Genomic DNA, 18,531 nt, shown 5'->3' with positions numbered 1-18,531 from the left:
ACTTCATGGACAGTAACATTTTATGAACCATAACGCAATGATTTGCATCGCGGACTACAAAATTCTCAGGAAAACCCACTTAAAGAAATGAAAAGAAACTCTCGTCTGGGAAGAATTTCTAGCTGTGGTAGTTCTTCCATTTTCTAATTTATTATTTCTCCCTCCTCTCTATCGATAATGATTTTCAGTGATCACAGCCCGTTTCAATTTTCAGGATAAATGTCAAATCTACCTTTGACCCGCCTATGAACCCCAATCGACTTGTTTGAACAGTGATAGCAGATATGGTATTGGATGGAAATGTAAATATAACTTGGATAAATAGACGCCGATAACGGAAGTGGAATGTGGAACCATATACGCAAGTTCTGCGTCAAATAAAGTTCAAAATATTCTATTTTATTTTTATATATCATAAGCATATAAGCTACCTTTACAGCATATCCAATATATGCATATATATAGGATTTTACATTTGTTTAGAATTTGTTTATGTTGCGTGGTTTGAATTGCGCATTGACTTGTTATTTCTCAGTATTCGTTTGACATTCTTGTTGTTTTGACCTCGTTAGTGTGAAGTGTTGAAAACATATTTTATCGTGTATTTTGTAAAATGAGGCGTCGCGCTACTTACGATTCATTAGAAAGCTAAATTGTTGAATATTTTTTGAGTATAGGACTATTGGCATGTCTAATGCAAAAATATTTTGTTTACTTGCTTGTCGTATGTTATGTCGTATAGTAATAATGTTTGATCAAACCATTTTGTTATAATATCTAATTTTCAAATATCAAAATGTGATAGATTTGATTTCATGCTACGTCACTGGTGAATTTCGTTATCTTCTAACGTAGCGTTATTCTTATATCTATTGTATTGTTCTATAAATAGACGATTATACAAACCTTGAATCAAGATTTCGTTCAGACAAAACCACCCTCGTTTACTCCATTAAGTGGTCTTGTTATCGTCTTGATTTTTTTTTGTAGAAAACACACCATTTGCCAAATATGCGTGCAGTGACCCGGGGCTAATATATCCTGAAAAGAGCCATTATAATAAATTACAATCGGGGAAACGGACTGAACCACTTTTTCAGCCACAAAATTGAACCTGACACGGAACTTATTGTTTATTGTTCAACTTAGTAGCTTTGAAATATTAGAAAGAGGTTTTGTTCCGCGGTCGACACGGTGTACGACATTGGTCTCCACAACACGAGCGTTTGAGCGGAGAAAAAGCGTCACGCTTGCACAAATATTTGTCTAACTATTTCGTGATATTTTTACTTTAGTCGTGGTTAGGTCCGTAATACAAGAGGAACGCTGGAGTCGTGTCGTCAGTCAGTGCGGTAAGACTTCGCCGTAATAAAAGGCGAGGATTTTCGGCAAAAGATTGTAGAACAATTGAAGTGCGAAGTCGAATTGGAAATTGCTCGCATCCGTTCGACATTGAAGGGACATGATTTTCAATGTCCATATTATATTAGACACAGAGAAGGCAGATATGAAAGTAGACGACCCTACTTTTAGACGGCGACACAGTAAAGTATGAGCAAAGTTTTGATGTTAGTTTTAGTCGAATATCGTTCAGCTGTTTTTTTTTTGAATGAAAGAATTATAATAAATTTTTGACAATTTGAAATGTAGCCGGTCCACGCGATTTACCCACATAACGATTTATCGCTCACAAGCAAAATGACTGACTTAAGATTAACTCCAATTTTTGGACTACAGTATTTATTTATCTTTGTTGAAAAATTGTAGGTTACTTTATTTTGGTTTCAACAAAATGTTTAGAAACTTATACTGCACCCGTACAGAAATTAAATTTTCAGCACTGCCACAAAACAAAAACTTATTTTATTTTATCTAAAGCATTTGTAGGTACTTTGGAAGATTAGACAGATCCCGTCAAGTATTTTTAGTCCGAATGTTTGAATAATTATTTTATATATTTACATGTGAATCATGTAATATTTTGCTCCTCCTTAAATATGTGAATTCACCGATTTAGTCGGGCCAGTTGCCAGCAATGGAAGACCTAGCTATCAGGTCAGAAGGCTGTCGATTCCCAATGCATTTTCTATTTGTGGAACGTGTTTTATCACTCATATCGTTTTTTGAGATGGGTGAAATAAGTGTTGAGGATATATTACTTCCAAGTATTTTATGTAGAATAGTTAAGCCATTGATCTTCACATTCAGTGCAAAAAATAATAATAAATAATTACATCAACGAAAAAAAATTGACTCTGATAGATCTAAAAATTTTGTGCGATTTTGAGAATTATTTTGTTTAAAATTTCCTTGAACTCTCAAGCTAAAATATTATAACAGATATTAAAATATCAAAATGGAAATTGGAGCGTACATTGGAATGTTAATATTTACTTGTTTTACTATTGTATCCGGTACTCGGATATCGCAAACCGACGATGATCTAATTGCCTTAGATCTGAGCTATCCTTCTACACCGAGTGAGGAACTGGCTGCCATGGTGCCGGACATAATGACCATAAACTTTGGACCAACGGGGGCTAACGACGATATGGATGAGAGTGATTTTAACCCCGTGGGTCACGATGACAAAAAGCCGGCAAAACGTAATAGGAAGCGGAAAAGGGGACGCGGTAAATTAAACGAAGGTGACATAGATCCTTCTTTCGGTCAAAGTGGCTCACCTGGATTTAAGAGCACAGACGATGACAGATTACTGAGCGAAGAGGTCCAAGTTGACCAACCTATGACCCCGGTGGACGTGAGGTCAATTACATGGAAACCGGAATCGATTGTAAAAGGTAAAGTTATTCAGTAAATTTTTTTATTAAATTCGTAAAGTTATTCGTTTTGTCGTACTTCTTTTATTGTCACAGGCTTACTTTTTTGATCCAAACTCATGTCTTCAAATGGGCTTGACAAGATTTTCGTTTTCTCGAACACGCCCAAAATTGTATTTTTAGTGCTTGAAAAATTATTCATCAAATTTTGAAATCTATTAAAAAAGTGATGAAAAACGAAACAACTTTTATATAGTACGCTTCTCTGTTAAAACCACGAAAACACTCAGGAAATAAAAAAAACGTTAAAGCTAGAATTCACGCTCGATTATAACAAAATGGGAATCCCTGTCAGCACGAAACTAGGCACATCCTGTGCAAACATTGAATAAAAATCATAACGTAAACTTTTTATACAAAGTACAAAGAAAATAGCAAATCAAACGTAAAAATTGTCGAATTATCTCAAAAATAAATCCAAATTAGCGTTTTTCGTGAATGCGTGAGCAGGATAGTATATTTTTGGGCTTGGCTTGTCCGAACTAACCAGACTGTATACAAATATTTTTAAAAATAAAATCGCAAATTTGGTTATAACCATATACAGCATATTTTGCGACTTTATTGCTTAATCCGTATTTTATTTTTAAATTTTTTCTTTTCACGAGCGGTTTACAGCATTTTTACGGAGATAAAGATCGAAATACGATATTACTTTAAAAGGATTTTAATCCTATTTTACCAGAAATATATAAGTACATCACGATATATTTCTGTTATTCTTCTGAAAAATATAAAAAGAGTACATGGATATTGTCATTTCTTGAAATTTTTGAAACCTTTTCTCACAAGGAAGAAAAGTCATAATATATTGACACCTATGTGTCTGGTTATAGTCGTTTCCAATAGATTATACATCAGATATTAGTAACTTACTAATTATGCAACCTCATATATCTAATTGTATATCGGTTCTTTTTGACCTATCTGCATTCTATTTTTAATATGAATATTTCGCCAACGCGTCTCGATTATTTTCTAGCTTTTCATCAGTTTTACTTACCCAAAAAATATGATTGAAATTGTTGAGATAGCCTTTTGACAAATTAACCGTCTTTCGAAAACCACTAAGCGAAAAAAGTGGGAAGGTCAACGGCCAATTAATGTCCCCTAAAATAGCAAAGAAAATGTCGTTTTTTGATGGATTACTAAAAATTGTTTTTAAAACAATGATTAAAAATGCAAGATAAGTTGTAAACGGAAACAAAAAGTTTTTTTATTTAAATATTGAGTTTTAGTTATTTTATGAGCCATCAATTACGATTTTCAATCGACTATATTTAGTGGACGGTATTTAAAAGCTGTTTTACATTCCGCACTTCATAATTATTGAGCTAATATCCGGGATTAGTTGAGCTGTCTTGTGCTACTTTTGTAAATTTGTTTTTCCTGTAGATAGTGCACAACCAGGATAAAAAAAAATTATATATTTAAATATAGTTGCGCTATATAAGCAAGTGTATCATATAAACTAATTGCTATCGATTGACTTTAAACAATTCAAGCATATGCCACCTATAGTTGCTTATGTCACTTCTAAGTATTTCTTCAGGTAAATCTTGTTTCTAAATGGATAAATACATACCGAGTGCGTAAATCCTTAAATTTCAGGTTGCCCAGTGGCTAATTTTTTTTTGTTTAAACTAAAAACACAATGAAAGATGCTGACAATGCCCATGCGATTATTTTGTAATCTGGTTTCCGTTGTATCGGACTTAATCCTTGTTCATTGAGTGACTAATACAAACTTCGTCAGTGTTTTCAGTCACTTAAATCGTTTCAGAAATTGTCTAAATATACTAAGATCATCTTAAATACAGCGTGAAGGTGGTCTTGTAAACAATCCCGATTGGAAACTGAAACTGTTCGCACTGGGAATTTTATGCCTGATCATCGTCTTGTGTGAAAATGTACATTTAATGTACCACAAGCAATTTTTTTTGATGTTATACACACAATAAAAACGAACTAAAACAGGCCCTAGTTAGAAAGTCAACCGCTTAGATCACTAATCTGAATCGGAACTCTGGAAATATCAGTTTCAGCGTGACATACACAATTGTTTTCGCTTTAAATCGTGCGGAGAGGACAAGGGTCAACGAAATAAGCAACCATTTTGTTGGCTTTTGTGGAGGTATAATTTATATTTCAATATTTATTAGACAGGGATCTTCTATCTTCGTTCAGTTTTTATTAATTTTTTTATGTTCATTAGGCATTAGGAGTCTGTATATTTTATTTTTAAATGTGTAAAATCTCTTAAAAGCATTCCTGATGTATTCAATAAACATATGATAAGGCTGATACGTCGAAAAGGTGATTAAACAAACAAACAAATATGTCAAGATATGCATTCATATCGACACTTGATATTTGTAAAGCGATGAAAGCTACGATTATAAACATATCTACAATATAATTATATGAGAACAAAGTACTAAAACATAGATATATCGACGTAATTGCGTGTTTGACAATTTGGCCCGGAAGCGATTTTCTGTTTTAAAGTGGATATTAGTCGTTAATTTAGTCATGAAAATTCAAACTTTATGTTTTAGGTGAAAATATTGCTCACTCAATTTACTGAACAAGAAAACAAAAATTAAAACAGTCTACTATAGAAAAATATTGTGAATACTTTCACACGTCCAGCCCAAACTTTGCCATAATTCTGTAAAGCAACATTGGGTTTAAAAAAAATTACCCTCTACTAAAAAGTTAGATTTTTTGTCTCTACGAAGGCCATTATTAACAATGTTCATTTTATTTTGGTTACAAGCCGGAATTTGAAAAATTCAAATGCATTTCAATAAACATATGACATAATTCCGTTCAGTTCTCGAAAACATAACAACGTCACAGGAAAATTTCAAACGTTGGTCAGCATATGATAAAAATAATAATTACAACTAATGGCCGGAAGACATCGAAAATGGGTTTATGCATCACATCATAGGACTAATTTAACCGCCATTAAAATATACAATTTCACAACTGTAACTTGCCAACGCATAAACTAAAAGGTTATGGTCATTTCGTTTACTTTATGATTAAGTTGATTAACCACTTGTTAAAAGAGATATTAATTGCCATAAGTATCTATGTTTAGTTCTGATCACAAATCGTTGTTTACAGTTTTGGGCCTGTGAAAGTTTAAAAGTAACCTTCTCACAAGTCAATGCCACCCACGTATAATGAACACAGACGAACTTGAAAATGAAACGTATTAAGGATGCTGCGATGTGTCAAGTCAAAATTTGTAAACAAATATGAGTTTGTGGGAAATGCTCATCCGTTATTATTGATAGGATATCGGTTTTTGACTGAGTAACAATTTATTGGCGAGTAAGTCGATGAAATTTCATTAATACGATCACGTACTAAACATACCTAAGTATGTTAATGTAAAAAAAATTAACTGCCTACCTAATTTCATACCCGGACAGTACTGAAAAACGACCGGGGTACAGTTATGTGAAAACGTTGATGTGGCCTTTCTTTCATCTGAGCTTGACGTGGAATTTCTTCATGTTCTGTTCATCCGAACGCGACATCGGTTAAAAAATATCTAGTACATGTTTACAGGTGATCATAAATCATCAATGTCTCCCTAAAATAAATTCAAAACAACCATATATAAATTAAATATTCTGCACATAAAATCGAAAGCACATCTGGCAGTGAAATGGAATTTGCACGCTATATTTTCATTACTATTGTCGCTTTGTGATTTTAAATCCGACCGCGGCCTGGGTTCAGTCATTTTCCAAAGAAAAGCTAATAATTGTTGTTTTTGAAAGTTATTGAAACTAAATTGGATGTAACCAAGATATGATTCTTTAAAACGAAAGTCGGAAACTTGAAAACAACCTGGAAAAACAATCATTGTTTACACCGTACGGTAGTCTAAAAAGTTGGTGTCTGACCTAATTCCAAAAACGATTGTGTGTTGTGCGCCCTTTTTGATAATCATTCTGTACATACAGACTCTTGTGTGCATGAAGTAGTTGGGTAAAAGTAAATTGAAATGTTTCTACCATTGAATTCAACGGTATTTCCTAAAATCAAAGTTAATCTATTCGCATATTACGAGCTGCCGGCACAAAAAACTGATCGACGTTCCTCTATGAAAAACAAGTTTATGACTTACTGCGATTAGCAAATAAAATTCTACACGTTTCTGCAATCATGCTGGGTTGTTACAAGTTTCGTTTCTTGCGAAATCGTGCCAGAATCTGAGATTAATAATACTCTGAATAAACTTGAGCCTTGATATGTACACACGACTCCGTTGACAATAGATTACAAAGGTAAACATATTATCTGCAGAGTTCCCAATTTAACGTGAAGTATGTCACGTTTGCTTGTTTTTCTGTGTATTCAGAAGTAATCTTATAATAAATCTCCGCCAGAAGTTGAATTGTTTTTCAAATTTCTATCATAAATCATATCTATGCCGTCATGTTTTTCCCATAATTTTCTCAAAAATGTTAGGTTTTTTGAGGTACATTGAAACAGTGTAACACGGACGTAAATCAGAATACGACAGCATTCTTTCCACGTGATTCAATGGGGAATCAGCGGTGAGACTAAACGCACTAAATTCCGCAGCAACGCGCTGTTGTTTTGTTGACGATTTTTGTTCTGTATTATTGTAAATTTTGTTGATCTACTTTGATATGTTATGACCTAATTGTTTTCGCTTTGTACTCAACTATATGACCACAGACATAAAGTCATTTAGCATTTAATTTGAGTAGAAACACCATTATTTGAAACACCGTTTATAAAACTGCATGTTTTTTTTTGAGAATCGAAGTAAATTTTTATACCAACGTATTATCTTTTAAGGCAATTCTGAGTCAAAGTTAATTTAAGATATATGCGATTTCATGGACAAAGCGATTTCAGTTTTTGCATATGTATAGAAAATACCATTAGTACTGCTGATCCCATTCGGCCGCAAAACTGAAAATTGGTTTCATAATTTTGTGCAATTGTATTGTGGCAATAATCTAGTACACACTGATTTATCATTCAATTCAAGCAAATTTAACATTATTTCATAATTTCAATCTGATTATCCATTTGGTATCGATACGGTCGAATATCTTTTTGCCTCGTGGCGGATTACTGTGGTTGATTTCAGAATGAAATAATTCGGTCTGATAAGGGTATAATGACGAAATTGCAAGTTCAGTGTAATATAATTTGACTAAACCTTTATCGAGTTCATCAATGAAAATAAATAATGATGCGGAATAATATTTCAAATTGTGTTTTATGTTTCTATCACAGTAGCTTTGGGATTATAAGCTAATCACATAATATACAGATGGTCATAAATAGAAGGAAACATTCAGAAATTTTCAGAATAAAAGTCTTGTTTTGCGTAATTAGGGAATATGATCACAAGAATAAATAAATGCGTTTTTGCACATTGATAAAAAGTTGACAAATTGTGTGTTTCAGGTTTCCCCCAGTGCGTCTAGTTCAGTATTGAAACTGTTTAAATTACCTGAGGTTCAATACAATTTTTTTTAAATTCTCGGTTCCACTCATTTTATTACTAATTATTTTATCTATATATTTTCAGTTGATCGTTGTGAACGAGGACTCATGAGAAGTGGTGTTGTTGACTCATCATGGAACGAAACAACCTGCGTATCCTGTTCCTGCAAATCTTCGAGGGTCGTTTGTGAACGTCCACAATGCCCACAATTAGAATGTGAAGACCAAATTCAAACTGACGGAGATTGTTGTCCAAGATGTCCAGGTACGTTGGCATACCTTGTTACAATCTCACTATTCATATTCTCATCGCGATCTGTGGATCTCAAATCTTGGGCAAAGTCTGAGCATTCTAAAACATCTACTCACTCAAACGGTGTGGAGTTACAGAGGGTACGTCATGTGTACTGAACTGCAAGTCCTCCCTCCTTGTTTATTTCCTACTTCGGATCCGTTTATTTCCGTTGCCACAAGGATGATTCAACGAGATAGATTGAATAAATAAAAATAAAAGCATAATCTCTTTCCAATCGTGAAAAAGGATTTTGATCCGCTGAATACTCATTATTGGCTGCTTCCATATAGTCCCATTCATAAAAAATATACATTACATTCCACATGGCCAGATGTTATAAAAGTTGGATACGTGCAGTACGTATTTCATACATGTAATTTAAGCGTCTAAGAATATATATGCCTGTCGTTTTCATGTTATAGTTTATGGGACAATTCCGATTTAATGATATTACTAATTTATGTTGATAAGACTTTTACACAAGGAAAGTGCTGTCAGGAGTGCGTTGGAGAAAATACCATTCTATAAACACAAACTTGTGAATTTAATTAAAAATCTTTTATTCGACACTAAAATTCAAGAATGTGTTCAAACATCTGCGAGGGTTAATTACAAAGTTTTTTGTGTAATTATTACCTGTTATCGTCTGCGACAGACATTACGTCATAAATCAAATAGGAAGAGTTCTTCTGATTTACATGTTAGATTCATCATCGTACAATGGATATTTGTATTCAATAAATAAAATACGATTATTACATTTTCAGTCTAGACATTTCATTTTTGACCTTGGAGTTTAGGATATTGTGGTATTATTACGATACCTCGTGGTTATATTTATAGGGAGAATTTCGAATTTAAAGAATTCACTTATTAGTCAACATATAAAAATTGATTTACGATTTTGCGGTTATCCAGCGGGAAGCGTCAAAAAACCTAATAAGCACTTTTCAATCTTTCAATCGACTGTAACTCTAATTTATGTACGGGAAAATGTGATATATGTATATACGAATCCAATCATCAATTATTTTCTCCTTTTCTGACTTATACCATTTTTTGTTTGCATGTCGTTAAATAACGCCAAAAATATGAGAGACACTTAACAAGAGACCCCTAGGGTAGCCTGTACTGTTTACTAAATAACGAATGCACTCTTTAAATCTAAGCCCTATTGCCTGCTTAAGAGGCCATGTTTTGATCAGGAACTGAGGTCACGCGAAAATATTTGGCTTCATATTTGCGATGGTCCCGCCAATGTTACAGAATGGGATTATAATCAAACTATGTCGAGATACAAAGTTGGCTTCTGGCATCCACAGTTATATTAAATTAATGAGAATAAGAATGCAATACGAAAAGTGAAACAGTGAAAATGCATCTCTATTTCGGTTGCTCGAAACGTCTCAAGTTTTTATAAATATTGAATACCCAGATTAGAATCTGGATTCCCAACACCTGGCAGCTGTGTCACCTACGTACCTACTTGTATATTGAGAGATCATTTGTATCATCTATCAGCCACCCAGACGTTAATCACAAAATTTGTCAGTATCCTATTCCTATTTTATTCAACTTATATTTGTTCAATTGACAATACGTTAGAATTCATTTTTATTCAGAAAAACTTTGTGAAGCTGGAGATGGTCGCCGATTCAAACACAGCGATGAGTGGCATTTGGATGATTGTACATATTGTGAGTGCGACAAGGGAAAGGTCTTGTGTTCAGTTGAAGATTGTCAAGTTCCAACTTGTGACAAACCAATAAAGGGTATGTAAAACACGCTGTGTTTTATTTTTGTTTTTTAAACTATTCAAGATAACTAAATAAAATAAACTTGATATTTTTCAGTACCTGGTCAGTGCTGCCCGATTTGTTTCGAAGGTTCGTGTCATGCCTCGAATGGAACTAAAATAACCTCTGGCGAAGTATGGAAAGAAGGTATGATATGTCGTTTACTATTCATTTGTAACAGGATATTCTAATACTTTAATAATAAATCGAATAATTAATTCATCTTAAATTCTATATAAAGAGTCGATATGAAGCGGGTTGAATGCTGTTAGGATGTTGATCTGAGTGGATGCAAAGCCCAATTGTTATTGAACTTATATTCTTGATTGTCCCACATAAACATGGGTATTACAAAAAGAGTATCATATGCCAGGCCATTAAGTTTTTTTGAATATTGGAAAAATTGAGTGTTCAGTCATAAGATGTAAGTAAGATATAAAACAAAATACACTGTCTTTGTGAATTCAAGATAAATGAAATGGATTTGGAAAATAAATTTTCAAGTTGACAGCCAAAAATATTTGTCCTGTTACGTATGATTACCCAAAATTGAATTTATTGACAGTAACGTTATTCGTTAAAATATAGGTTTTAAAATAAATCTCAGGAAATGGTAATTTCCAAGTCTCTCAAACAAGAAGTATTATGCATATGGTATACTGTCAAAATCGCCAACCTAAAATCAAACTTTGTTTGCTATGTGTTTGCGTATTCTAGTATTTGCATTGGGCAAACATAATCAAAATTTATTGGAAAATAATCTCCTCGCGTACGTAGAACAAAAACCAGAAGGTCATTTATCTGAAAAGATGGATTAGTTCATTTGCGTCATAGCAGCTGCTTCACGACATAGCTGATATATTCTATTATCTCTTGTTTAGGAGAGAAAATCCGTTTAGAGGTCAGTCCCATGTATGGAATGCGCATAAAATTAGTCATCTTGGGCGAATGAGTAAAATGAACAAATCCATTTCAGTTGGGTGAAATTGGCAGGCCATACCTCTTAAGCGTTTGATTGGAGATAATGTTACAATAATTTCCATATATTTTGCAAAATAATATTCGTTTCACTGGTTTTGTTGAAAAATTTGAAGCCATCATGATTCTGTCGGGTAAACACTGTCATTTTTTCAAGCAAACCAACAATAATTAAAATTGGAATTTTTTTCCCTACAGATATTTGTACTCATTGTTATTGTGCCGGAGGAGAAAAGAGATGTGCACAAGAAAAGTGTCCTTACATAAATTGCAGTGGGGCGTATCAACCTCCTGGAAAATGTTGTCACCGATGTAATTCGGGGGTCGTGGACTGTGTGGAATCATCTTGGGGATCATGGAGTGAATGCCCAATACAAGAATGTGGGGGCGGGATGAGGCGACGTTACAGAAGCGTCGTTATACCATCGAGAAACGGGGGTAATTTTTGCCCTCATATGAGTGAAGCTGAAATGTGCTCTCGTCTTCCTTGCGATGGTACGTATTCTTTTTTCACTCAACACATATAATTTAAATATTTTTCCAACCTTATCATCAATTTATATTTTTTTGTAGTTCTACCAGTCTGTCCCGTATCTGAATGGTCTCATTGGAGTCATTGCACAGCGACTTGTGGAAGTGGACGTCGTATGAGATCTCGGACACGAGCGCCCACTACCAAAGCCACGATGACGTCACTAATAGATTGCTCCACAACGCATTTTCAAGAAACAGCGCATTGTTACGTTGGATCGTGCTTGAATGCGCAGCATTTACTAGGTATGTTTCAAATAGTTTGAAATTTCGGCGTTTTCTCTGTATTCGTGTATAATAATGTTGTCATTTATTTTAGACCACGTTTTAGAAATGGGCATACATGATGACATCTGCTTCGAGGTCACGTGGTCAGATTGGGGTCAATGTTCTGCTTCCTGTGGTGGAGGTATACAACGACGACACCAAGTGTTAATAAATGTTTCTCATCCACGTGGACATCTTTGTCATCTTCTTGACGAAACTCGAAATTGTCAAGGAGAAAGTTGCGCACTCATCGAAAAATCAGGTAGTAATAGTTATTGTGTTTTGAATGAACTGGCACTAAATAAAAATATATATATTCCACAATTTTGCAAAATAATGAATTTACTTGAAAACTTTTTGTTTAATAATAAAACCTCATTACTATTGCGATTTTGGAAGCGGTGAAATTTGTATGAACTGTATAGTTAAAGCATGGAAACTCAGCATTAACGATCATAAACATGTCTAAATTATGTGGTTGTTGTCATCCATGCGTAAAATCCTGTCTCCACTCAAATACCCAGATGATTTTTACTTAATGTGACAGAATTGTCAAGATTCATTTTGATTTTGTGTTAAAAATACTTATATCTACCAAGCAAAGACATATATATTATCATAACTTTGAATTCGTTTTAATCGGCGGCCGTGCTTCTCAGCCAAACACATCAGAAAGTCATTAGTCATGAACTTGAGCTATGAACCGAAAAATCTAAAATTGCCAAAGCCATAATTTGGCCACAATTGTTAGGGTATTCACGATGGATAAGTTCAGAGCAATTTGCGATACCTCCTATTTTAAAAACTCGCAACCCGTTTAGGTTACGTAAATACTAACCAAAGGTTAAGTTAAACGCCGCATCGATTTAGGTCATTAAAGTCATCAGAAATAGTTTGTTCCAATGCCGTTGTAAATCAAAAAATGATAATTTCCAGATACACGATGCAAGGTTTCTCCGTGGGGCGATTGGACACCGTGTTCAAAAACATGCGGATCGGGGTCAATTAGAACAAAGCACAGAGAAATTTTACAGGAACCGTCAAAAGGCGGTCGACAATGTCGTCAACGTTTAATTATCAGGAAGTCATGCAAGACCAAGTCGTGTCACACAAAAAATCAACTTTTTGGTAAGTTGTTTGACAGCTTTGTTTTGAAATGATGTTGAAGTATTTGGTGTAAACTTGTCATTGTGGCCATATAACATGTACTTAGTTAACCAAATCTCTTTATTTACACAAAATAATTATTACAAAATACACAGTTAATGCCAGCATTTACAGTGTATAAAAAAAATAAACATTCATAAATCTTGTTTTTGAAGTAGAATCGAAAACATCGTAACCTTAGAATTTGATACTAGTTTCATACGTTAGATGAGTAACGTTGTGCAGTTCATCTTATCTCTCAACTGTATGATTTCAAATTTTGTGGCTTACGAATATACGAACAAACAAAATAGCAGAGAATTACATCATCATGTACGTTACATGAACGTTCAAGTAAAATCCATGCTGCCGTTTTATGTATTTTTTCATTTACTTGAAATCTGTAAATTTAATTTTGTCATCCTTGTAAATTTTGAAAGTCTGAATCAATGGCGCTTTTGAACTTGGGAGAACCTTGGCATTATTCAAAGTTGTCTACCCTTATCAATAACAATACTCTTGTCGAAATACAGACCAACAACATGCCTTCGTTGTTACTCATGAACCCTTTTAGGCCTTGTACTCGATCGTTTATGATCAGCGTGAAACACTGATAAATCAACGATAATGACAGCAAGATTTGGCATGATTTTACTTGATCCAAGTTAGGGTACTTTGAGTGATAGCATTGGAGCTACAATGCGTCCATTGTTGGCAAAGATTCATCGTTTATCCATCGTGTGTTAGTGATGGATCTTGTTTTGGTAGGTTCAACCCGAACGCTTTTGTTGTCTGATGGCGTTCTGATAAGTATGCCTAAGGCTGAGTATTTTTAGCACAAACTAATAAAACGGGGCAACGGATAATTAGACTTTGCGTACTAATATAGGGCAAAGCAATTTATCCATCTTTGGTACAGTCAAAGATTTTTATGCCGGTAGACTGTATCATACAGCCTATAGCACATGGACTTGAACTCAGCCTATAGCAGATGTTCAAAACTCTAAAGAGTGTGCGATTGCACTATTTTTGCACCTCTCCATTAATGTGTTCAACCAATTTCTATTTCCCACAACAACGTCGAGTTTCTACTGAATATCGCGTTTGTGCTTCTTGATATCAGATATCCCGTGAAATTCAATAGCCGTTAGGTTGACCTATAGCGCGCTACTTCATACTCCGTGCACAAATTTATGTACCGTATCGAAGGCGAAACTTCCGTTCACACCTGCTTAGAACATGGTTTGTTTTTTCAAAGCAAAAATATATGTAAACAGTAAGCGCTTAAATAGCTCAAAAATCCGGATGAAAAAGCTCATAATATATCCGGTCCCAATTTATGGCGCCAAAAACTGACCTATTCAGAGAATCCAGATTACATTTTTACATATTCTATTCAGTCAACGTATGTTCAAACTCAGATAGGTTTTGCACGTCAGGGTGTGTGAACCGGCACACACGCTTTTTTGATACTATATATTAGTTTTATGCAAAACATAGATGTAATAATCCTCGTGGGATTACATGAAAAACATGTTTACAGTCCTTGTTGTATTAACGCTCACCGCTGACAGTATACAGTAGGTTAGTCTACTTCCAATTTGGTATTTAGTTGGGTGCTAGGACAGTACACTGAAAAGCAGACTGTTTTGGAATCATATTCCATGTATTTTGACGTCAAGCTTGTAGCTAAATAATTCACTCCTATTACCCACAAAATATTCGACCTTTCTAGACACATTTTGTCATATACCGCTACAGCATAAGTGTAGACTGTTCCCCTGTGGAAGTCTGACTTTGGTCAGACGAAACATTACAGAAATATGTTGGCGTTAGTGTGCAGCAGGACTCTTGAATTACATAGTATAGCATAACTGAGTATCTTACTTTTTTGAGTCTCACATTCTCAGAAGTGGGTTTAGCCATACAGTTAAACAAAAATGTTTATCTCAAGTTATTTCTTCTTTTTTAGGAAGCGGTTGCCTATCGGAAGAAGGGCGATTCTACCACGAAGGAGAGCGATGGACGACTGGTTCGTGTATATCGTGTCAATGTATTTCATCGCAAGAACAATGTGAGAGAGTAACTTGCAGCAGTCCCGAGTGCCAATTTGCTTCTCTTAGATCGTTGAACCCGTGTTGTGAATCGTGCTCGGACTAAAATCAGTTCCCGGTTTCTGAATGGAATTGTGTACGTTATGGTGGAATCAAACGTTCCAGCATAAATGACCGCAGTACAACGCTAAATGCGAGTATAATTCAAGTCAAAAAGAGCAAAAATAAAGTCACGAGTGGCCAATACAACAGTTAAAAGGAACACAATTAAATGGCATATTGACAGACTGCTATTTTACAATATTAACGGCGGATCCTGGCAACGTTTGTTTTCGATCATTTTCTTTTAGAAAAAGTTCCATAAATATCACGAAACATCTCTTATTAAAGCTTTATTTTACATGGACTTCAACGAAAATTCGATACAAGATGGTTGGTTTTTACACAAGTTGTGTTTCCACAGTGGTTCTGACGATATTTTATTATGAAAAACTAGGGTGTCACATAATCGCATTGGTGGCTTTTATTTATCAGCTTTTTGCATCACGAACTAGCAAGAAACTTCAATACAGCCGCTTCGTGCGTTTTTTTCATGTTACTTTAATTTTCTTTCATTTTTTTAAATAAGTTTTACGATTGAAAATATTTATGAGAATAACATTGAAAATATTTATGAGAATAACAAAGTATGCCCTCCAGTCAACTCGGCAGCAAATTCGATGGATGTAATCGGAAATATTATGTAGATAACGTGTTTATAATATTATGTACCATATCATGACATGGAAAAACCCTACTGGGTCACTGGGGCTGGACACCTTTTCGATTCGCATTCGCAATGAAGGTTTAATAAATAGTAATTTGGCACACATTCTTTTAGGTGTTCGCTTCAAAATTTTGTGTATTTGGGGAATTCATAGCTTTTAGTGAATGTATTCGCATTCAAACACATTGGTATTACATTCCATTTGCTAGAATGTAGATTTCTGATGTTATGCTTATCCTTTTTCTCGTTAGTATTGTTTATTTATTTGTGTTTTCGTCTATTTTGGTCAGATACGATATCTTTGCGTATAACTTATTTGGGTATTTACAAATATGTGTGTTCTATCATAGTAGGCTATGTACATGCTCACAAATGATATTTCTTTTGATATTTTAGGACTATTTATGGCGATTATTGTTTTATTTGCGATTTTAGATTTTTGGAAAATAAATTTATTGGTATTAAACAAAAAATGATGTAAATATAAATTAAGGTGGTTTCAGGGCGAAAGGTGTGGATGGTTCAGAGTTCAATAATTAGCTGAGGTATCAGAATGCCGGTAGCTGGCAGGTAAAAGTCGTCTGTCGTATGGGTACTCCTGAAGTATGCGCACCAAGATGTCGCATAACCTGAACCCTAACCTGGTACACAACCTGAGTTCAGGTTGTGCGCCATCTGGGTGCGCATACTTCAGGCGGTCCGTCGTATGCTCATAGAAAACGTATGTTATCAATGTTTTCGTTTTTTGAAGTAAGAGATGCTTAATTAATCGATTTCAAAAGTATTGAATGAGTTTGTTTAGATTTAAGTTTAAATCGTCGTATGCTCCGTCGTATGCTCCTAGAAAACGTATGTTATCAATGTTTTCGTTTTTTGAAGTAAGAGATGCTTAATTAATCGATTTCAAAAGTATTGAATGAGTTTGTTTAGATTTAAGTTTAAATATGTAAATACTATCCTAACGTTAGCCTACATAACCTAATCCAACAGCAGACGGCATAGATCAAGATATTCAAGCCATATTCGTAAAAGAATATTTCACTTTCGATTTTCATAATATAACCTAACTTGTCAGTTATTACACCGTTTGGTACACACTTGTTTGACACAGAATAAAATGAATTTGCTTCCATTTAAAAAATCCATATATATTAATAATGCTGCGCAAATCTTGTTTCATTTTTGATAGGAATGTTTGCAGACAAACATAGAAAGGTCATCTTGTAATCAATGCTTATTATATTTCATTTGTATTCCAAAGGCGTATGATTCCAATTGATCTTAAGGAGCATGGCTAATCTAAAAACATCATAAGAATAATTTCGAAATGGAATGTAATATACACAATATACAGCTTTGTCCCCTCTCGAGATATTAGTGACATGTGAGACTAACATCAATAAAAATTTTGAAACTCGATTCGGCAGTGACTCGGTTTTCATACTAAAAGTAACGGGTAAACAATGAACCCATATTGGCTGCCTACGTATATATAACTTTTAATAGACGCAACACAAGAATGTAATATAGGACACAAGCAAATAAATTGTTAAGAATGACCACTAACTCTGATAAAACTGACTAATGCAGAGTAAAAACAATAACTATTGAAATGGCTTATCATTTTGTCCACGTGAAAGTAGTTTCTCCAAAGCGTAAAAGATTTCTGAAAATAATTAGAAATCATTTTATATATCAGTTGCATAAAGAATAAAACACAGTTGTTGTGACAGGTCGTAAAAGGCCGGGTTAAAAGATTCTAGCAATATAATAGAAGTAGATTACGGTTCCGCAGACTTTCCGACTTTGACGTACCACCAGATATCAACTTTCGAGAAAGCCAAACCGCCGCAAGGAGCGCATCGCACAGAAAAAACTAATCCCATAGGGGCCACAGAAAAGTTAGAATACCAGTAATAAAATTTCAAAGAAATTGGTCCAGTAGTAAATGATAAGAGCGTTTTTTTTCTTCATAACAATAGGAAGAAGAAAAATATCAACAAGAACAAACAACAACACCAACTTAATTACAAAACGATTCATAATTTCACTTTGAATAAATTGAAAGAATAGTTGAAGAATGAATGACGTTTCCGAATCCGGAAACTATTATTTGAAAAATCAACAAGCCCTGAGTGTAAACTACGTATTATTTTTTTGATTAAAGCGTAACTGTCGTTAATCATTGTGACTAACTTCAGTGCAACAAACCGTACATGCTTCAAATCAAATACCAAAAATATTCAGTTTATTCGAATGTAAAGAACTGTAACAATTCTCAATTTTGTCCAAGTATCTTGTCATCACAATGGCTGTCGACATTGAATTGATTTCATACCATGGTAAT

The 18,531-nt window shown here is 34.2% G+C and overlaps 1 protein-coding gene across 1 annotated transcript; it reads left to right on the top strand.

The window, feature by feature from the left end:
- The first annotated feature begins 2,306 nt into the window (after nt 1–2,306).
- Nucleotides 2,307–16,657, top strand: LOC120332773 (kielin/chordin-like protein). Its single transcript, XM_039400087.2, has 9 exons — nt 2,307–2,801; nt 8,437–8,616; nt 10,269–10,418; nt 10,500–10,589; nt 11,619–11,915; nt 11,994–12,197; nt 12,271–12,480; nt 13,155–13,346; nt 15,337–16,657. The coding sequence occupies exons 1-9, from the start codon at nt 2,357–2,359 to the stop codon at nt 15,522–15,524; spliced, it is 1,956 nt and encodes a 651-aa protein (XP_039256021.2). The 5' UTR covers nt 2,307–2,356; the 3' UTR covers nt 15,525–16,657.
- The last annotated feature ends 1,874 nt before the right edge of the window (nt 16,658–18,531 follow it).

The sequence above is a fragment of the Styela clava genome, chromosome 13 (assembly GCF_964204865.1).
Source record: "Styela clava chromosome 13, kaStyClav1.hap1.2, whole genome shotgun sequence".
NCBI classification, from domain to species: domain Eukaryota; kingdom Metazoa; phylum Chordata; class Ascidiacea; order Stolidobranchia; family Styelidae; genus Styela; species Styela clava.
The sequence above is the reverse complement of the archived record's forward strand: the minus strand, read 5'-3'. Positions and strand labels throughout refer to the sequence as shown.

What these genes read in the sequence shown, in the direction of transcription:
- LOC120332773 (XM_039400087.2), top strand. Translation starts at nt 2,357, where the DNA reads ATGGAAATTGGAGCGTACATTGGAATGTTAATATTTACTTGTTTTACT. An exon ending in TTGTTGTCCAAGATGTCCAG is followed by an intron (nt 8,617 to 10,268) that starts GTACGTTGGCAT and finishes ATTTTTATTCAG; the next exon opens with AAAAACTTTGTGAAGCTGGA. An exon ending in TGGCGAAGTATGGAAAGAAG is followed by an intron (nt 10,590 to 11,618) that starts GTATGATATGTC and finishes TTTTCCCTACAG; the next exon opens with ATATTTGTACTCATTGTTAT.